At 46.4% G+C, this 22,477-nt stretch overlaps 1 protein-coding gene across 4 annotated transcripts in view; it reads left to right on the top strand.

The window, feature by feature from the left end:
• UBASH3A (ubiquitin associated and SH3 domain containing A) overlaps positions 1-22,477 on the top strand; it is a 39,582-nt gene that overhangs the window by 14,629 nt on the left and 2,476 nt on the right. Inside the window, exons 7-14 of one of the 4 annotated variants that reach the window (XM_066254946.1) lie at positions 4,864-4,990; positions 7,270-7,369; positions 10,046-10,168; positions 12,308-12,400; positions 15,660-15,804; positions 16,445-16,551; positions 19,134-19,240; positions 20,282-20,428. In XM_066254946.1, coding sequence (XP_066111043.1) covers positions 4,864-4,990; positions 7,270-7,369; positions 10,046-10,168; positions 12,308-12,400; positions 15,660-15,804; positions 16,445-16,551; positions 19,134-19,240; positions 20,282-20,419 — 940 coding nt within the window. In that variant the 3' untranslated portion in view covers positions 20,420-20,428. Of the gene's footprint in view, positions 1-4,863; positions 4,991-7,269; positions 7,370-10,045; positions 10,169-12,307; positions 12,401-15,659; positions 15,805-16,444; positions 16,552-19,133; positions 19,241-20,281; positions 21,029-22,477 lie in introns of those variants that run through there. The other 3 variants (XM_066254947.1, XM_066254945.1, XM_066254948.1) reach the window with 3 other exon arrangements.

Raw genomic sequence — 22,477 nt, 5'->3', positions numbered from 1 at the left:
CAAAAACAGTAATTTTTATATTATACACACATATATATGGACATACATATTTATAATATAAATACATATAAATATATTTTATATTATTCTTTAGTGAATATATAATTATTTATTTATGATTTAACTAATTTATGTTTTGTTATATTATTTTGTATTATTTATATTATAATATATACCTATATCATGGGCCATGTACCTACATATACATATATAGATTTATTTCAGGGAACTGCCTTGTGCAATTGTTAGGGGTGGGTAAGCAAGGGGAGGCAAGAAGGAAGGGAAGGAGCCCACAGCAGGCTGGAAACCATGGGCGAGCGAGAGCTCATGGGCTAGGTGTGGCAGTCAGGAAGGACCACCAGATAGATGGATAAGCAGGTTCAGACACAGCTGCTACTTGGAATCTCTGAGCTCAGGGAAGCCTGAAGCCTTTTTTAAAGAGCTTCCAGCTGAATAAGTCAGGCCCAGATAAGATATGCTCTGTTTAACTTAAAGCCAACTGATTATGGAGTAATCGCATTTGTAAAACCCCCTCACAGCAGCACTTCGATGACATTTGATTGGATAACTAGAAAAAGGTGTGTGTATGCTTTCAACAATGACCTAAAAAACCTATGAAAGAGAAAACTAAATAATAATAATGGTAATTCAGTGAAACAAAATTGTGGTACACTCACACAATAGAATACTTGCAATTTTTTGAGATGGTCATGAGGAAGTATTTTATGCACTGATAAAAAAATCCTATGTAAGTTGCAGAACAGTGTGTATAGTACTATTTGTGGGGAAGGGATGAAGTTCAACATACCTGTCTGTGTGCATATACGCACGACATGTATTTGTATGCATGTCTGTGCATAAAAGTTCCCTGGAAAGGAGACTCTCTAGAAACCTCTAACAGCAGTCACCAGTGGGGGCTGGGAGTTGAAGCTGGGAGAATGGAACAGGAATGGAAGAAACAATTTTCAGTACCATTCCATAATTTAAAACTTTTGAATCATATAAATGTATTACTTTTCAAAACAGAAATTAATCAATTTTAAATGTAAAAAAAAAAATTCTAAGGAAATTGGGTCCAAGGGAGAGAAGTCAGACGACCCAGGGCTCTCTGGTTTGTACACCAGTGAGGGTGAAACTGACCCTCTGAGTTCCAGGAAGAGGGGGGCTCCCACATGGCCCCTGTCCTTGTGCTGTCACTAAGCAATTGACAAACCTAGATGTTTCTAGATCTCAGCAGTGAAGACTCTGAAGAAGATGAGTTTGTAGCTGTGACATTTTTTGCTTTACAATTAGCCTGTTAGCCACCTGTTATCAAAATAATTATTCTAGTCTTTAAGCATGACATTTCTGGGACTATTTTTTCTTAGAGACAAGTTTCCCTTTGGAATTAATGAGTATTAAAAAAAATGCAACAAAAGAAGAAAAAAGTAAGTATGAGGTGAGGCTAGGCTGTGGGGTGTCTGCTTGGCTGTGTTTTGGAAGCACTTCCATCCTTCCTGGTGGAGCAATTGGAAAAACTGACATGATTATTGACCAGAATGGCAGAAAACCAGTCTGCTGTCAGACTCACGGATCCTGGTTAAGTCTTCTAAAACTGCCCAAAAGATGCTTTATTATATACTTAGAGATTTTTAAATTAGAAAACAGTCCTTTCATGTCTTGAAATCACTAATCTGTTGAATAATGGGACATGTGGTCAGATGACACTGTCCAAAGCCTCACTGAGCTGCAGGACTCACCCTTGGCTTGCGCAACCCAGGTGGCAAGAACTGCTGACCTTATAGCACCTGAGAGCAGAGGTATAAGTATACGGGGAGGAGTCCCCAACCTGCCTTAGGGGACACACTTTTAGGTATGAATTTGCAGCTATGATGGTCATTACTTGGCAACTAAATCAGTCTCCCTCACCAGTACAACATCCTCAGCCAATATACCAGTAGTTACAGGAGTCTGGGTTTCCTTGGCAACAATTTGCACAATAATATTTGTTTGTTCCTGTGAAGAAAAGGATCAAAGGTGATCAAGGTGATCATGATGGAATCAATTATTCTTAAATCACAGCTGTTTTCAACTCTCCACATAGAAGAATAGTAGAACCAAGAGAGGCCTGAAGGGTAGACATTTTGTCGTCTTTTAGCCAAAAGGAAGTTTCTAATAGTAAAGCCATACAAGGCTGTAACTACAAAACTACAGGGAGAGCTGGCAGCAGGCAACTCCTATGTGATAATGGTTTGGTTCCAGGCTGAACTGGGTCTTCCAAAAATTCATATGGTGAACATTTGACTCCTAAAGCCTCAGGATGTGACTGTATTTGGAAATGGGGTCTTTACCAAAGACATTTAATTAAAATGAGGCTGCCAGAGTGAGCCTTAATCCAATATGACTTGTGTCCTTATAAGAAGAGGAGATCAGGACACAGACACAAACAGAGGAAAGAGCACATGAGGACACAAGGAGAAGATGGCCACATACAAGCCCAGAAGAGAGGCCTCAGAAGGAACCAACCCTGACAGCACCTTGATCTGGGATTTCCAGCCCCCAGGTTATGAGAGAATGTATTTCTGTTGTTCAGGCTGCCCCGTCTGTGGTACCTTGTTATGGTGGCTTTAGCAACCAGTATAGGAACATCATCCATACAACCCCACAGACTATGCCCCTTTTAAAAGACAGGGGGGAATTTAAACACACGTCCATGGTATACGATAACCATTAAGTGTTTCTCTTAAGTTAAAGAGAAAAACAGAAACACTGAAATTGCAAATGCTTCTCCTTTCTTCTCTCATTGTTGACATCCCATCACCATCTTGATTGTTTTGCATTTGAAAGACTAGCAAAAAAAAGTCAGTTTTGTCTCTAACCGTGAACTTCACAGGTGTTATTTATAGATAACAAGACTTTGCTGTCCACACAGTGAGCCACAGCAGGGTGCGGGTGTCCCCACCTCACATTCAGGAAGAGGAAACCAACGTTTCCTGTGTCAATAGGAGACTTTATGAATAGTGTCTTCACTACTGAGAGCAAGTTCATTTGAAGATGGAAATGTCAATGGTTCAAATATAATGTCAGTGTTCTGGGTTTATTTATGATCAGTAAAGCTCCCATTTCACCTGAACAAAGTGAGTCAGTCTATTTGACCTGGTTACCACCAACGGGAGTTTACAGCTCAAGGCAGGACAACCAACAACATGGAAAGAGATGACACAGGTTGTGGACAATTTGAGAAACGCATTAACTAAAGCAAAGCATTGTGAGGGTGATGAAGGGTCCAGGGCATATGACCATGGTGGTCAAAATAGACAACCTGAGTGCTCTGGATGGTTGAGATGCAGGACAGATGTCCTTGAGATGCTCCTGGCTCTGTTTCCTGAAGGTCTCAGGGTAGAGATTGGGGAGCCATCAGTTTAATAACAACTGGGGGTCCTGAGGCCTCTCTACGAGAAATGCAAAACCTACAAATGGGCCTATAAATAGAAACACACCACATTCGTGATTTAAAAAACAAACAAACAAATGAATTGTGACTATATTGATGCCTCCTGCAGTCACTTCCAGGTTTAAAGAAATTCCAGGACAGATCCCAGCAGCATCATTTTCTGGAGCTTTGGTGAAGGATTGAAAAGTTTATCTGGCAGATTAAACAGGAAAGAAAAGCTGAGAAAACTTCAAAAATAAAAACAATGAGAGTAGATGGTTACCCTACCAGGATGTTCAAAATGTGTGACAAGTCTATAATATGGTTTTGGCTTAAAGGAAACAGGAAAACCCGACCAGTGGCATATGGCACTGGCTTATGGGGACATTCACATCTGTTAGCTACATCAGAAACGGGGAAAGAAATGGGTATAAAATAAGTGGCATTTTACATGGCCTCACATCACATACTGAAATCAATTCCTGGCAAAGCCAAGAATTAAACAGAAGAAGGAAATTATTTGAAAAGAGAAGGCGGTTTAAATGAATGTATTTCTGAATCTGGATTCTCTGGAGAGAGTTCTGAAAGCATTGACATGATGGAAGAGATCTTAAAGAGACACTTAGATCTGTCTTCAATAATGGTTATTAAACACTTAAAATTTAAGGTTTCTGGGTGTTAAAAATCATGAGGAATACAACAGTCCAAAGAGCAGGATGAAAGCAATGTTTTTACGTAACAAAAATGATGCTCCCCTTTCCTGTGTGTTTCTATAGCTCTGAATTTGTCTGTTCACTGCTCATGCATTCCTGCATCCCAACCATGTTCCCCTTACACCCTTGCCTACTACAGAAGGTGACTCTAACAGAATTTTGTAACAGGCTGTTCAAGCTACTATAACAAAGATACCAGAGGTTGAGCAGATAAATAATAAAAATCTGTTCTTTCACAGTCTGGAGGCTGCAAGTCCAAGATCAAGGTGTCTACAGGGGTGGTTTCTCCTGAGACCTCTCCCCTTGGAGTGTAGAGGGCTGTCTTCTCCCTGTGTCCTCAACGTAGTTGTCCCTCTGTGTGTATCTGTGTTCTAATCTCCTCTCCTTATAATGAGACTTGTCATCTTGGAGAAAGGCCCACCTTAATGATCTCATTTTACCTTAATTAACACTTTACAGACCCCCTATCTCCAAATACAGTCACATGCTGAAGTCCCAAAGGTTTAGAATCTTAACATATGGATTTGGAGGGACACAGTTCAGTTAGGTGGTGATAAGGTGACAAACAGCCACCAAAACTCAGGATGGTTTATGTGCTGAGCACTGAGCTCTTCTAACACATCATTTCATTTGCCCTCACAATGATCTTTCATCTCATCAGGTACATTCTCGAGTGCACGCATGACCAGGTGTTTCTCACTGTCTTTGTGACACAGCCTCTCGTTTCTCCTCCCACAGAACATATACCTTCAGTCTAGCCGTGGACTTGAACTCCCGAAAGGACGGGGAAGCCAGCAGCAGAAGCAGTGGGGAACCCCACCCCCCACCAAGGCCCAGGAGTGCTGGCAGCATTCAGGCTTTGCAGGTGACAGAGTCTCTTTTGTAAAGTGAGCTTAGTGACATCATCCTTTAATATTAACTCTGCAGAGACACCGCCTCACAGGTGCAGCTTCTGTTCTACAGACATATACCTTGCTGCCCGGAGTGGCAGCCAGACTTGGGCAGGAGTCCCTTCCCTTCGGTGCTGACACCATGGCTGCTCCATCCACCTGGGCCCAGGGTGAACCCCCATGACTATGAGCTGACCTGCATGCTCCAGAGGTGCCTGCTGAGACTGCAAGAGCAGGGAGCACGTGGCTGTCACTCAGTCATGATGCTAGGACACAGAACAGGGAAGGGACAGGGACACAGCCCTGCCTAGAATCCAGAGCTCCCACCCTGATTCTCTCATCACCAAACTGGGTAACCCTGACAGTCCCGTGTTACTGCCCAGAGAACAGGGCTACAGCGTCTGGCTCCTTTCTGTGTCCCAGAGCTTGGCTCGGGGCCTGCCCAAAATTCTTATTTAATAAAACATGGAATGACCTAATAAAGGCCCTGATTGAGACTCCTAAATCCAAAACTCATCCTCCATCTCCACAAACCTGTTGTCCCTCAGAGGCTGCCTCCAGTCTGAGTGGGCTTGGTCCAGACAAAAGCTGAGCACCAGAAGCTGGACCCAGGGTAGGAGTCAGGTAGCTCTGTGAACCAGGTCTTCAGTTGGACAGAATGGACCAGGGAAGAGGAGCCGCTGACCGGCAGTTAGAGACCTGGCAGCCACAGAGACAAAAATGGCTTCCCTCCCCCAAACTGCCCAGGTTTGGGAAGGTGCAGTGAAGTCTAAACTCATCAGGTGGAGAGTATGACAGCAGACATAGATGGTGGGCCTTCCTGGAGCTGTGAGCCTCCTTTGCAGGTTGGTGGATGGGGAGAAGCTGGAATAAAAGGCTTAGCCTATAGCTCAGCCTGTGTCTAAACTCACTGGTGCTTCAAGTGCATGAAAACCTGGCACAAGCCTCCCTGTGGACTAAACCCTCTCACCTGGTCTACACGTGCCCCTCCCAAATAGCAAGGAAACTGGGGCATCAGGTTTGGTAAATTGACTTGTAGTGATCTGAATAATGGCCCCAAAGATAGGAGGTTCTAATCCCTGAACTGTGACTGTTACTTTATAAGGGAAAAGGGCCTTTACATGGGACTGAGTGAAGGAGAATATTCTGCATTATCCTGTGGGCCCTGAATCTAATCACAGCTACCCTTACAAGAGGAAAACAGAGGGGGTTTGACATACACAAGAAGAGAAGCTACAGGCATGCAGGGAAGAGGCTGTGTGAGCATGAGGCAGAGATGGGATCAATGAGGCCACAAGCCAATTGATTGCTGGGGCCACCAGGAACTGGAAGAGGCAGGAAGAACCTTCCCTTATAACCTCTGAGAGAGCACAGCCTTACTTACACCTGGATTTTGAATGTCTGTTATCCAGAACTGTGAGGGAATAAATTAATTTTGTTCTAAGCCACTCAGTTGGTGGCACTTGGTTACAGCAGTCACAGGGCACACATACAGCACCTCACATCTTAAGAGTCATTGCAGCCTTGTTGTTCTGTGGACCCGGGCTCAGTTCCATCCATTCCCTGTGAACCTTTCACTGTATCTTAATATTCTTGTTGCCAAGCTCCGCTTTTCAAAGTTAAAATGCTCCAGGCTCCTCCAGGGGAGAAAATACCTCAAATCCAAAATCCAAAACCTCAGCCCAAAGCATTGAGAGTACTTTGAGATGGTTAGTAAGCAGGCAACAGTTAGAAACATATGTGTCTTGCAACCTACTAGCACATCAGTATGGACAAGGAAATGAGAGAAGTAAATACTTGTTGTTTCTAAGCCAACCAGTGTATGGTATTCTGTTAGAGCAGCTGGAATGGACTATGACCAGGGATAAGCACTTAGAAGAGACCAAAGAGTAAAGAAGTTGATGTGCCATGGTTTGGACATTTCTGTTTCTTTTCATTTGCTTTACAATGTTATAATGCCCAGGAAATAAAAGGTTGCAAGAAGTGAAAGATATTTTCACCTGCAATTGCTAGTCCTCTTCTGTTGCAATGACATTGGTAAAGCTGAAGGTAAATCTACAGAACAAGGAAGGAAAGAAGGGGTCCATTTCTAGGCCAGCTGCTGGATTACTAGGCAATTCTTTTTTGAAGTCTAATAATGTGGAGGTTAAATTGCACATTTCAACAATGTCTGGCTATGCTACTCAATTGATGGACATATATTTTGAACATGTCTATTGCTTACCACAGCTTTTCTCTCCTTCCACCATCTCAGGCCACCGTCATGAGGAGAAGTGTGTTGGTGGTACGCCACGGGGAGCGCGTGGATCAAATCTTCGGAAAGTCGTGGCTGCAACAGTGTTCCACTCCTGATGGTAGGTAAAGTCCTGGCTGTCCCTCAATGCAGACGCAAGACAAAGCTAACAGATGAGATCACTTCCTGAGTTTCTGAGCCAGATTCCCCATGGCACCATTCTTCAGAATGATTACATATAGATTGTACAAGTGAAGTGGATACATGCCACTTCTTTCCCTGTAGGCATTACAGGAAGGCATTGGTGTGTATGCTGTCCATCAGTACCTTAGGTGGTGTCTATGAGTATCCTAGGTCAAATGCTTTGTGGAAGATAGAAGAATGGTTGTACTAGCAAGCAAGCCTGCTGGTGTAATACATGGCCAGTCCGCATACTACAGCGGCACACATAGTATTGGGTTAGTGTGTGCAGCACTGACTTCTGAGCAAGTCATGCTGGCCTGTGGTCTCTGGGCCCTCGGCTGCTGGCACTTGCCCTGTCTCACAATCTCATCACTGTATCTCTCCCATCTGATCTTCACTGCGGTGGTCATTGCCCTACAATGTTTACCTATCTTTCTCAACTGAAGAGCTGACTTTTGAACATTCTCTTGCTCTCCCCAACTTTATCCTTCTGGATGCCAAGAATGAAGGGCTGTGACTTGAAAATACAAAGTCCCACAAACCAGTCTCTGTACTGGGGATCCACATCTGTGTCATTGTTATATCCCTAACAGACAGCCATGATTTCATGAAGGCATTGAATGAACACAGTGATAAAATCTATTCCCAGATTCTGGGCTACCCAGACCCTTTGGGGTTCCTCCAGGATCACGGCAGTTCAATAAAGGGGGAAATGAATAGGGAAAACCATTGGCAGATGACCAGCACGCAACAGAAAAATTCTGAGCCAATCACATTATGACCAAATATACCTCCAAGAACTCACAGAGGTAGTTCTATGGTTGTCTCTATGAAACAATATCAAGTAGAGGTATGAAGGCTCAAGAAAGAAACAACAGGATAATAGGTGGATATAAGGAAAAATATTCATTCACCTACCAGTGGTCGGCAAACTCATTAGTCAATAGAGCCAAATAGCAACAGTACAACGATTGAAATTTCTTTTGAGAGCCAAATTTTTTAAACTTAAACTATATAGGTAGGTACATTTCTTATCAAGGTAGCGCCCACACGTGGTATTTTGTGGAAGAGCCACACTTAAGGGGCCAAAGAGCCGCATGTGGCTCACGAGCCGCAGTTTGCCAACCAGGGAGTCCTAGACAAAAGATCAAGTCACCTATTATGAAATACATTTTAAGACACTGAAAATGACCAGCTTAAAGGTAACATTTAATAAAGGCTGTTAAGAGTGGATAGTCCTTTCCAAAGAAGCGAAGAGATGGCGGAGGTGGACTCTCCGCATGTTCACCTACCGCAACATGGACGGTGATCAGCTGCTTTGATGTGTCCTGTGAACAGCTGGTGCAGCTGTACAGCACCCAGCAGCAGTGGTGGTGACAGGTGAACGGGAGCTGGTGGAGGGAGCAGCACCTACTGCCGCTGCCCAAGAGCCTGCCCAAGGCAGAAGGAGGCCCCGCCCATGGAGAAGGCTGCGGTGAAGACACCTGCGGGACACAAGCTCCTGCGGCGATGGTGGGCAGCATGGTGGGTGTGTACAAGGGCAAGTCCTTCGACCAGGTGGAAATCAAGCCTGAGATGATTTGCCACTACTTGAGCAACTTCTCCATCACCTATAGGCCACACTCCTTCTACATCTTCCCTCTCACATAGCCAATAAAGGCACAGATTTCTCTAAAAGTTAATGGTTCAGATGAAATATCTGGTCTGCCAATGGAATTTCCAAGGAGCGAGCTTTCAGGAAAATTGTGCATGGTAACTAAAAAACAAAGTATGCTAGAATCTGTTGTACCAGGAGGTCTGGGGGTGACTTGGGAGGATGTGAGGTCTTGGTGCAGAGTGGTGACCTCTGCAGGGTAGTCAATAATTTGATAATGAGATCAGATAATTTGATAACGAGCCACTTACTGACATCTTACAGGAGCCAGGTTCTGGGCATTATCTCAATAATTCATCAAAGTAGTACTTCCCCTTTTACTGATAAGGAAGAGTAAATCCTTTACTTCTAATCACACCAGTAACTGGTGGTGCCAGGATTTGCCCCAGACTGTCAGATTAAAGCTTAGGGTCAAACTCAGCGTCAACCATGGTGCTTTGCAGCCTCTGGATGGGTAGGTGGGTGGGGAAATCCAGGGAATCCTCCAGATTCCAGTACCACCTCAAGCAATTGACTGAATAGTGCACAACGCAGGCACCTCTCTAGCCGGCTGTATGGGTTCTGTTCCCACAGGCAATATGACACACTTAAGCTTTGGGAATGGGTCGAATTTCACCTAATTAATTAATGCCAATTTGAGATTCTTAACCAGTTAAGCTCAGTCCAACATGGAGACACTTAGTTCTTACTCAGGAAAATTGTATGAGCAGGGGTCAGGAGAGGACAGAGAGGGTCCTGAGACTCCTGGGGCTGAAACAGCTTTCTGTATTTGAAGCAATGTGTGCACAGTAAAGCACCTTTTTATCCTCAAATCACAGTGCAGAGCACATTCAAGAAAAAACACGGTCAACAATTTAAATGCTAACTATGCTTCTAATGTGGGTTTTGATCTTGAGAGTATTGTGGGACAAATGCATTTACTTGAGGAAACTAAATGTCTGATATGGATTTACACTTTAGGGAAATACTACCGGCCAGACCTGAACTTCCCCTGCAGCCTACCCCCACGGAGCAATGGCATCAAAGGCTTTGAAAACGATCCACCATTATCCTCTTGTGGAATTTTCCAGTCCAGAATGGCAGGTACATTGGAGAGTTGTTCTAGTAAGAATAGTAATAATAATCATGGCAATGGTTGTCCACTAACATGTATTGAGCTCTTGCTACATGCCCTTTGAGGTCTATGCTGATGAGGAAGCTGGGGCACAAAGAGGTTGAGTAAGTCACCCAAGGTCACACAGCTTGTGAGTGAAAGCTCAGAGATTTGACCCAGGAACAGATGGTTGAGGAAGTAGGGAAGAATTAAAGGTATGTAAAAAACAGAGAAGGAAGGAAAAAATTAATGACCGTCGGGTTCACTAAAGATGTCAGTTAAAAAAATGTTTTTTAATTCCTTCTTTGATTTTGTGTCTGGGGTTCTGGTTCCACATGATTGACTTTTTGGAACAGAAGAGGCCATTGAGCTCATCTGGTCTTCTTATTTTCTGAATTAATTTCTGGATTAACTCAGGCTTCCCCGAGTCACACATGGCTGATTAACAGAAGTAACTCACTGGAACCCAGCGTTTCTGGTTCCTCACCCAGTGGTGTGATGTAAGCATTTAGTCCGCAGCCATCTGGGCAGGCAGCCCAGCTCTGATTTGTAGCATTTGCTGATTTCAGTGATGTGAATAGTGGGCTCACACCAAGACTATATCAAGATCACTGATTTAAAGCCACTTAGTGTAGAGTTAGGAGGTAGACAGAGTTGGGCAGTTGGGACTCCCACTGGTCAGTGTGACCTGCTCCCCACAACCTTATCTGGGCTCCTTCTCCTGCAACACACTGTGGAGAGTGTGTGTGTGTGTGTGTGTGTGTGTGTGAGAGAGAGAGAGAGAGAGAGAGAGTATGTGGTGTATACCATGTGTGCTGATATGTAAAGTACTTTCGCAGCTCTGTGTTGCATGCTTAAATCTTCACCTGGATGTTTGCACAATCTCCATGTGTGTGTTTGAAAGCATCTGTGAATGGGCATATATGTAAGCAAAGCCTCTGTATTTGTGCCCTCGGGCTGCCGTAACAAAGTCCCACAGACCGAGGGGCTTCATCGACAGAAATGTATTGTCTCATAGTTCTAGAGAGATCGAAGTGTGGGCAGGGTTGCTTCTCCTGAAGCTGTGAGGGAAGAACCTGCTCCAGGCCTCTGTCCTTGGCTTGTAGACAGCTGGCTTCTCCCAGTGTTGTCACATCATCTCCCTCTGTTCATGTCTGTCTCTGTGTCCAATTGTCCCCTTTTTATAAGGACAACAATCAGATTGAGTTAGAGCTGCCCTCATAACCTCATCTTAACTTGATCAAATCTGCAAAGACCCCCATCTCCAAAGAAAGTCACATTCGGAAGCACTGGGAGTTAGGACTCCAACATATGAATTTAAGGGGACACAATCCAGCCCATGACAGCATCAACTAAAACCTCCTGACTTCGGTACTGTAGTTCTTCTACTGAAGAGATCCTCTTTTTCACCAAAGGTGAGGTCCTCTAATGTTGCAGGAGGAAGTGTTGTTCACAGGCTTGTGCTTCCATGAGCCTCAGGTTGGCTTGAGTTTTCCATCATTCAGAACAAACTGCCAGGAACTTAATGCATCACCCACTTGTTGGCTCACAGTTCTGTAGATCAGAAACACAGGCACAGTGTGGCTGGGTTCTCTGCTCAGGGCCTTGAACATGAAACCAAATGGTTACTGGATAAAGTTCTTATCTGGAGGCTCTTGGAAGCAGTTCAATCTCATCAGGTTTTGGGAGAAGTTCGTTCCTTGTGGTTGTGAGACTGAAGTCCTCATTCCCTTGCCACTGTCAGCACAGGGCCACACTTAGTTCTAAGAGGGCACCCACATTTCTTGCCACATGGCCTCTCCATCTTGGAAGCTAACAGTAGAGTTTCTGATGTGTTAAATCCCTCTGCCTTTGAACCTCTGACTTTTAATGTGCACACCTGAATGGGTCAGGCCACCTGTGGTGATCTCCCCTCTCCCACAGAACATGACATAGTCACAAGAGTGCCATCTCACCCTGTTCACAGGCTCCACATACTCCAGGGAGTTATACGGGGTGTGTATAGCAGGGGCTGGAAATCTTGAAGCCATTTAAGTGCCTGGCTTCCTCAAGTGGTAAGCCTCCCATCGGGGCAGCCACCGCTGGAGGCTATAATTATACAGAGGCATTTCTACCTGCTTTTTTTCCAGGAGAAGCACTAATGGACAGCGGTGTCCGAATCACCTCCGTCTTCACCTCCCCAGCCCTCCGCTGTGTGCAGACAGCCAAATACATCCTGGAAGGTCAGTGAAACTGAATGAGTGGCTGTGAATGGCCACGTGAGTCATAGACAGTTATGGACCAACCCTCTTAGGACTGTTAGCAGGCACTGAGACCCTTAACATTACTGGAATGTCAGTATTGTAACAGTGCTGGACCTTGTCATCACACTGTCCACCTTCTTTGGCTTCTGCTATGTGTTTAAAAAGAAAAAGAAAAACTTCTGGGAGGGGCTTTTAGAAAGCCAGAGAGGTGGGAAATGTGGTTCTTTAAAGTCCAAAATGCAAGACTCCCAGGGCAAGGGAATTGGCTGGCTACTGGAAGCTGTCCAGCACCACCAAAGCTGATGTGCACCAGGAAGCCACTGGCAGAGCTTCTGGGCCTCCACCTGCCCGAGGAAGGAAGTTCTTGCTAGGGAGGGCAGCCTGTTCTGGGGGTTCTGCTCCCTCTGGACGCTCCCTGCCCTCCTATGTGGGGAAAGCAGACTTAGATATTGTTCACCATGCAGGAGCACGGGCCAGCCCTCCATGGTGACAGGACAAAGGGAGAGCATATGGATACAGAGGCAGCAGGTGGGCAAATGTGGAAGTGGGGCTTGCCTCTACTTTCTCAGACACACTGGGGATCAGGGCACCAGATAATGTGGAAAGGGGAGGGCTTCTGCAGGTTGGAGGAGTCCTGAAGGTATGAAATCCATATCAGGGAGAGGGGACAGGAAGGACATAGCCCGGCAAATAGAGGGTGGCCACTGGGCAGCAGCACAAAGAGCCCTCTGAGGTCATTGAAAATGACTTAACACTGAGACCCATCAGCTGGGTGCGGGCTGCCTCCAGCGCCGACAAGGAGAGCAGGCCGAGAGCTGGATCTGACTCCGGGTGGTTCAGAAAGTGAGTGCAGTGAATGAAGCAAGAGAGGGCGGGAGGAGCTGAGGGTGCACACAGGCGGGCAAGACCATTGACTGTAGGTCATAAACTAGGTAAGGGGGAGTCAGAGGCTGAGGGAGGTGAATGGTAGAGGACAAGTGAGCTCAGTGTGGAATAAAATCCTAGCAGGACCACTGCAGTCAGAGGATGAGAGAGAGAAAGCCATATAGAAAGAAGGGCTGGTTGGAGACAGAGAAGATTGACTCTGAGCCTAGAAAGAGGTTGCAGTATCTGCTAATGACAAGACCAAGGTCAGGGAGGAAGGTACATCACTGGAGGAGGAGCACAAGGAGCCAAGAGGCTGGGTGAGCCATCTTACCGACGACGGTGTTACCAAGCATTGCACCTACAGTTGTGTCCAAGAGGGCAGTGAGCCCAGGCTAAAATCTTCATAAGAGGAGCTGTTGAAACAATAAAGGATCCAACTAAGCATGTGTGTCTCACGTGTTGTCTCCACCTCTTACTTCTACATGGGAGAAACTCTGACAAAGTGCCCACTCACGTCTAGGCGCACAGCCAGGGTCCCAGCGAGGGATTGGACCAGTCCTGCAGGACCTACACAGGCACTTGGCTGACTCACTCCTCTCTTATGTCCTCATAAACTTCACACTGGGCTGATGCTCTATCACTGAACTAACTGGCCAAGGCCCAAATCTATGAATTCTAATAGCATGTTGGAAGATGTGACCTGGCCCTAACACTAAAGCCAGGCTTCTAACACAACTTGCTCCATCCACACCTACATAAACACAAACTCACATACACACTCACACATTTGCACACTCACATACTAATACACACACTCATCTTGGGGTTTCACTCAGCTTCAGAGTCTTACACTAGGTGATGGGGGACAGAGACTAAGAGAAGGCAACCTTTTTAAAGCAGTGACTCCCCCACCCAGGGAACACGGTCTTGTGGTGTTAGACTCCCTGTTTCTGTGTCAGAGCAGATCACTCCACCCCTCATGGGTTCAGGAAGGAAGAAGAAATGAGGAGGGGTCCCCCCACTGTGGCCTTTGCTAGCGGACAGTGGGGACAGCAGAAATGGCCATGCGAAGGCAGGGGTTTCCCCAACCTCTAGGTAAGCCCTTCTCAGCTGTGTTTGTTCTAAGCTTTCAGTTTGAGGAGAACTCTTGCTAACTATGATGAAATAAAGCAAAGTAGATATAAAGTTGCTTTCTCCCTGGATTGCTCAGGATCCATGTATTTCTCCCTTGTCCAACAACTAGAGTAGTCAGATGTGAACAGAGGAGAAACACATACAGATGTGAGATTAAAGGTACAAACTGGTCCCTGAATTTCCCATCTCCCGTACCCCCTTTTATTCCTGCCATTTAATGAGCTTGCTTTGTTCTAACCTACACAAGGGGCTGCTATCATTCCACTAACCTTCAAAAACCACTCATTTTTGTTCTTGACTGGTGGCCCCCTAGTGAATGCTGGGGTGGAACCATGCAGAAGGCTTCATAGGTCTTCAAACATGGCCAACCTGTTTTTCAGGCAGACATCTGAGACCAACATGCTAAACTTTGTTTCAATACTATGTCAGTGAATGTCCGAATGGACCTTTTCCCAAAGGATAGCCAAAGAACCATGGCCTATAAGATGTCCTCAAAAGGAAGTGGTCAACCCCATTTGGCAACTCTCCAAACTGTTCCTTTGTATGATCAGTTCACAGCAGACACGAGCCCTTCACAGGGCTCAGGAGCCCTGTTGCCAGAATTTGAGTTTAATGTAGTTTTCTCCATTTCAAATAAGAACATTAAGGTCTTTTTTTCTTCCACTCAAGAAGAGATGGCCTTACTTTATAGGTCTTTTGGTTTGGAGAATAAAATGCTTGGGAAGGGTCAGTTGGGAGGAGTCAAAATGCCCCAGAAGATGACTCCCTCCACCCATCAGTCTGCCCTCAGTCTGGTCTAAGTGTTAGGGGACACTCCCATGTAACTGACATCCTCCAAGATTAGCTGTATCTTCTCCATGGATCGTTGGATCAGCCGAGTTCTTGGGGTGCGTTCTCATTCTAGACCCACAGGTGAGGCCATCTTGATCCGGCTGTTGAGTTGCTCCAGATGATCAGAACGAGCACCAGGCTGGGCCTGCGGATTGTGATGCAAGGAGAGGGAGAGACTGTCCTTTCCGATGGACAGGGGGCCATCACTCCTCTGATATCTTCCAAATCTCTTGTGGTTTTTGTCTCACACACAGCACAGCCATGTGTGATCATAAAACAATATTGGCCAAGAAAAAAACAAACAAACACATTTTTGAAAGGTATTATTTAGATCTGGGAAGAGACTTACTGACATAAAGCCAAAATGGACAGTAAAGATGCTACACATGTCTTCTGTTGTATGCAGAGCTCAGACTGGAGAGAAAAATGAAGGTAAGAGTGGAACCTGGACTCTTTGAATGGACAAAGTGGGAGGCCGGCAAAACCACCCCAACCCTCATGACCCTGGAAGAGCTGAAAGAGGCGAACTTCAACGTCAGCACCGAGTACAGGTACGCAGCTCTCACAGAGCCACTGTGGCTGGGGCTTTCCCAGTTCCTGTTAAAGACAGTGAGTGGGGACCGTGGCAGTGGGGGCTCAACTCCAAACACAATAAGGACAAATAGGGATTTGTAGCTGAGGAGGAGGGTGCAGGGTTAATTTCTAGAAGGGTAGGGTAATTCTTGCTAAACTGACCTAACAGGATTCTTGGTAAAGGCTAACCTGGATGATCAGACATGGGGAGGTGGGGGAGAGAGGACTCAGATATCAGGAAGAGGAATCAGATATGGGGGAGGAGGATTTTTGCTAAACTGCTTTGCAGAATTCTTGCTAAAATGGACTCTACAAGGGCAAACACTAAAGCCCAAAGTTAGGGCCTATTGAGAAGAGGGTTCGGGGGAGCCTGGCTAGAGAGCATCTTTGTCATTCTCTGCCTGGCCGATGGCTGACTCTTTGCCATCACAAACCCCATGTGGTGGTCAGTGAGAACGCTGGGACTGACAGACCTTTGCTCATTTTGAGCACAAACCTGGAGCCTCCCTTGTGCCAAGCCATCCTGGAGAACATCCTCTTTCTCCAACTGACCACAATATGGTCTTGGACCCCACCAAGCAGGCCAGGATGGCAGCTGTTCCCTGTCTCCACCCTTAGGCCTGCATTCCCCTCCACTTCCATCCTGCCGGCCGAGAGCTACAGCGAGTATGTGGACAGGTGTGCGGTGAGTGTGGAACGGATTGTGAACAGTTGCCTACAGGATGGTGAGTGCCTCTATCATGCTCGCTATGAGCAGTGCCCAGAGGTCGGGGTCATAACCTCTGGGATAGAAACTGGACCACTTTTTGAACCTAATAATTCCCCAACCTCCTCCTCCCCACTCCCCAACAGAGCATTACGTAGGCACATACTCCCCGCCACGGAAGCCCCGGAACCCCCATTTTGGAGCTGAGACCCCATGGGACCCAGGATGCAGGGTCAACACATACCACCTGTGCCAAATTCTTAGGAAACAAAGAGACTAGGAACTGAACAACCAAATGTCAGGATGTGGTTGAATGACAATGGGGGGAAATCTGCATGTAGATTAATCAGCTCAGTAGATCACTGAGCTGATTAGAGTATGGAATTGGAATATGGATGTCTTGTCAATTATGTTAGGTGTGATAATAGCAGGAGGTTGTGTACAAATGCAAAGTCCTTATCATTTGGAGGTGTCCCTGTGGGATGGCGCGGTACATGGTGGATATGCAGATATGCGCTAAAATAATATTAGGGGGCAGAGAAAAGAAATACACAAGGGCTAACTGTGGATGACTGCTGGAGCTCCGTGATGGGTATGTGGAGTTCATCAGACCCTTCTGTGGTGCATATTAGAAATGTCCATAGTAAAAAGTTAGAGGTTAATTTTATAGAAATTTAAGTCAGCAAATGTGTGTTGAACACCAGCGATGTGTCAGGCATCAAACAGAACATCATGGGGAGTCTAAGTGAAGAAGACACAGTCTACCTTCAAGGAATTTAAATATTGTTAGGGAAAGGGGTACAAACATATAAACATCTGGAATATTAAGAATATTAATAACACGAAAAAGAGCCTCAGACAGAGGCAGTGAGAGACCACGCAGCCCGCTTCACCACCAGCCCTGCCCCGCATCCCAGAGATGCTCTGGGGATGAAGAATTGTGCTGACATAGGACCCAGGAGGAGCGAAGCACCTGGCCCCTTCCCAGAGAGTTCCCAGTGCACCCGGGGTACATGCACTGAGACACCCTACAGGAAGAGACCCCAAACCTTGCCACATCCAGCACCTCAAGCACTCCTAGCCCTGAGGATGGCTACATTGCCTGTTTTGACTGCTCTGAACCTGGGGAACATACTTTTGGGAATCACGCCTTAGTGACATTTAATTATCAAACACATGTTGTTACTCACAGTCATTGCCGCAGGACATCAGAGGATGGAAAGTGAAATCAGAGCCTTTCACTGAGCCCTCGGGGCCCCATCCAGCTGGCCCCTTTCTGGCTGTCCCAATTCAAGCCTCCACCACCAGCTGAATGTCAGTGTCCCAGGATGATCCTTCCTTCAAGGACCCCTGCAGTCCTTTGGGGACTCAGATGCAGAATCACTGCTCTGCCAACTCCGGTGTCTACTGAGCACTATGTGTGTGCTGCTCCCACGGGGAGCACAGCTCATCCATCCAAGCTTATGACAAGTGGCTGAGGCTCTGAGGATGTCTCACCGAGTAGTAGAATGAGGAGGATCAGGAGACAGAGGTGCCCCATGAGGACGAGAAGCACTTGAGCAAGGAAGGAGGGCAACAGGTGTCGGAAGCAGTGACAGAGCAACAGAAAGTCCAACTGGGCTGCAGAGTAAACACTGATACCCAGCAATACCCTGGCACAGGTGAGCCCTTCACGGACATGACCTGTTAACTCCTTACCTTCCTGTGAGGTCTGAGATACCACCTCCATTTATACAATGTGACTTTGAAGCTCAAAGGGACTGAGAGGTTTGGGTGCCCAAGTCACCCTGATGGAGAGCACAGGCCAGGAGTCAAACCTGCATCTCTACCTCCCACAATGGCATTCCAACAAGTAACCATGAGTTTGGAGACCAAAGGTGTGAGTATGAAATTAATATGAAATATCACTGGAAAGGTAGATGGAGCTTCAGTCTAAGTGTCACATTGAAGAATTTATAGTCACATTAGGAGGTGCTGTGAACAGATTGCTCTGCAGTCAGGCTGGCCTTCAAAGGAAGTGCTCTGTCTGATTTCTTCCTCTAGGTGGAGCCAGTGAGCCTGATCAAATCACCTCCCAGACCCCCTGTTAGGTGAACCTTCCCAGCTCTGCTTTGTCCAGGCTTTGGCTCCCACATCCTGTCACCTGAGGGAGACTCACTCAGCCAGTGGACTCTGGATGTCCTTATCCAAAATGAGTCATCAGTAGACTCATTGTGATTAACTAGCCGATAATTCTCAAGCTAATCGGATCAGGCCTGGGTGGCAGCCACCACTATATCCCTTGAGAGATGGCAGCTCAGATAACTGCTGGTGGCTCAGATTAAGGCAAAGTCTCATTCCTGAAGTTCACAGGCAGGAGCTGCCACTCTAGACCCTGCCTGAGGATGTGATAACTCTTGCAGAACCAATTATGTTCAATGAGAGGCAGGACTGTAAATGTCACTGATCAGTCACCAACTACACCTATTCTACCCTGGGGCCTCTTGAGGCTTTGGGGTACCATGAGATAGTTTCACCTCAAGAACTTTGGTGACCCCTCCAGTCTAATAAAAGGTGCTCTCTGCCTGCTTGGACCTTGAGCTGTTCTTTATCCTACCGTAGGCGTCATCCTCATCGTGGGCCACGGCTCGGCACTGGACTCCTGCACTCGCCCCCTCCTCAGGCTGCCGCCCCGGGATTGCGCGGACTTCGCCCAGCTGGTGAGAAAGGTGCATGCCTGTTTTTTCCTCTTTGGGCCACAAAGTCAGGCAGCCCGAGGACTCAGGGTCCTCCCACTCCTTTCTCAGAATGAAAGCAAGTGTCTTGACAGCCCAGGGCAGCAGGGACCCACCAGTCCCCTCGGAATGTGCCCACCTGCTTTTATGCAAAAGGCAGCTTTGGGCAGGGGCTGATGGGAGAGGTTTGTCATCCTGATTATCAGTTTGGCAGTTTTGGCCATTTGCTGCCAAGATAATATAAAAGAATGAAACACAGGACTCTCTAAAGGTCAGTTCACATGATAATTCCTTGCAACTCCAGTAGTTAAGCAGATGGTCCAGTAGAGAGTAAACTATTTAGATAAAAAGAGAAAAGGACATTGGCCAGGCTGGCTTGCTCCAGGGGACGTGTGAAGACAGAAAGGACCCACACACACACCCTGTTGCCTTGAGAGCCATCCAGCCATGGACACCCAAGAGCTTGTTGTAGCTGCCAGAGCACTCAGTGCTGGGCCTGCTGGATACACAACTATGAGAAAAACAAACAGGTGGCAGACATGAAGAAAAGAATGATGGGAACTTGACCAACTTGTGGAATGTCACCGGCAAAGCAAAAGTTTCTTTTATCCAGTTAGTGAGATGAATTGAGGCAGGCAGACTCAGAAACTGAGACCCACCTCCTGCCCTGCCCCCAAAATCCACTCAGGGCCAGACATGCCCTCTACCCATCTCCTTTTAGCAAATTGACCAAGTAATTGACCAATGGTCTTGGGGTTGGGAGTACCGTAGTGTAGACAATATCTGGGTCCTCAACATGGTTCCATCACACAAAATTGTCATGGGACCACCATCGGCCACAGCTTGTTTGCCACAGGTGTGGGCAGCAAGGAGTTTCCCAGCCCCTGTGGGGTCAGAGGGCTGTGGAGGAGTCCAGACAATATCAGCTCTGTGGGTGCGCAGATCACAAGGTGTACCTGTCAGTTGGCATTAGAACGAGACTAAAATCAATGGACCTGGCATAAAATACTAATAAGTGGTTTAACTCTGTTCTAGATCCCTTCTTTGGGAATGTGCTTCTGTGAAGAAAATAAAGAGGAAGGAAAGTGGGAATTGGTGGCCCCTCCTGTGAAGACACTGACCCATGGCTCCAACTCTGCATTTAACTGGCAGAACTGGATCCTGGGCAACTGAGCGCCGCCAGTACGTTTGCACAACTTCATGATGGGGACGTGAAACTCGCACAGAGACTGTGAGGTACTGTGATCTGAGGTGTCTCACCTGATGTGATTTACAGAAGCACAAAATGCACTTTCAGCTTCGGGGAAGTCTGCTTCCAGGTTTGTTATCGCCACCTGCGGACCTGTGACCCTGTGGGCCCAGCTGTGGGATGCCACCTGGTAACATGTGTCTGCCACGTGGCTTGGAGAGAAATGAGAACTGTGACTCTAATTTCCAAGAATTAAAGACCTGCCACACAAACACCAAAAGGATATATTCATTTTATTATATATACTCTTATTCGTCAAGTTCCCAACCATTTTCCCATTTCTATTTCAATCACTCTTTGGCGATGTCCACAGGGGCAGAAAGAGGTAAATGTTCAATAAAATGTAATGAGAAGCCGTCTATCAGATCAAAAGCAGGAAACTGCTGCTTGGCATCCACAACTGGGTATTAGTTTTCCATTGCTGTGGTAACAAATCACTACAGTGTGGTGAAGACAGCACAAATTCTAAAACACACACGCAATTTATCCTGCTGCAGTTCCAGAAGTCACGAGTCCTAAAACAGGTCAACAGGCTTCACCCCTTCCAGAGGCACTGGGGGAATATTAACTTCACTGCCTCTTCCAGCTTTCAGAGGCACCCCTATCCCTCACCCCATAGCACCTTCCTCAATCTGCAAAGACAGTGGTGTCACATCTTCAAATCTCTCTCTTGTCCCTCTGCTCCAACATAATGCTGCCCCCTGCTTCTGACCCTCCTGTCTCCCTTTTGTAAAGTCTCTTGTGATAATATAGGATAATTGAGATTAATCCCCCATCTCAAGATGTGTAACTTGATTTCATCTGCAAAGGCCCCTTTGCCTATAAGAGAATACATTCACAGGTCTGGATTAGGATGTGGCATCTCTGGGGGCCACTCTTGAGCACACCACACCCCAACACATCGGGGCTGCTATTACAGGGGCCCAAGTGTAAGGATTTGAGACACCCACCCACCCAGGTGGAGCTCTTTTTTATTTTTATTTATTTATTTATTTTTTTACAGAGACAGAGAGAGAGTCAGAAAGGGATAGATAGGGACAGACAGTCAGGAACGAAGAGAGATGAGAAGCATCAATCATCAGTTTTTCGTTGCGACACCTTTGTTGTTCATTGATTGCTTTCTCGTATGTGCCTTGATGGTGGGGCTACAGCAGACTGAGTAACCCCTTCCTTGCTCTAGCCAGCAACCTTGGGCTCAAGCTGGTGAGCTTTGCTCAAACTAGATGAGCCTGCACTCAAGCTGGTGACCTCAGGGTCTCAAACCTGGGTCCTCTGCATCCCAGTCCGATGCTCTATCCACTGCACCACTGCCTGTTCAGGAAGTGGAGCTCTTTTTTAGCTTCTTCTTTATCTCTTTTGATCAAGTGGAGAGGGGAGATGGGCTTTAAAAATGGAGGTGTGGGTCCTGACCAGACTAACAGGTAAGACAAACTGGAGAGGGACCAACCAGCCCAGTGACATCTGAGTAAAATGGTGCCCCTACTTTGAGAAGTTGGTCCAGGTGGTTGATGGGGGCTCCCCAGTGGTGACCTCTCAGCCTAGCCCTACTGAAGAAAACGTAAAGGTCATCCAAGTGCTCAGAGATAGAGCATAGTCACCATAGGCTGTGTTGCCCGCCTCACCCCCTGCTTGCTTTTTTAGTGCCCAGGTGCCACACCAACCTTACTAATCATGACAAGGAGTAAAACTTTGCAAATCAAGCTAATAGAATTTGCGATGGTACACAGATTTCCGAATTCACCCTTTTGAGGTGAGGCTTCCAGGTCTCAGGCTCCTGGGTAATGAGAGGGGCCAGTAGGGACCCTTGCAAGGGACCCCAAGAGGCGTTTGAATCTTGATCTCGAGGTCAAGTGTGCAAGAAACAGCATTTTGTTTATATTTCATCATTCTGGTTCTGACTAGACACCCAACCACATTCTGCTGCAATGACAGAAAAATCTATTTTGATAGGCTTTTAGTTAGCTTCCAGAATGAACCTCATC

Source organism: Saccopteryx bilineata, chromosome 2 (assembly GCF_036850765.1).
Source record: "Saccopteryx bilineata isolate mSacBil1 chromosome 2, mSacBil1_pri_phased_curated, whole genome shotgun sequence".
Taxonomy (NCBI): Eukaryota; Metazoa; Chordata; class Mammalia; order Chiroptera; family Emballonuridae; genus Saccopteryx; species Saccopteryx bilineata.
The sequence above is the reverse complement of the archived record's forward strand: the minus strand, read 5'-3'. Positions and strand labels throughout refer to the sequence as shown.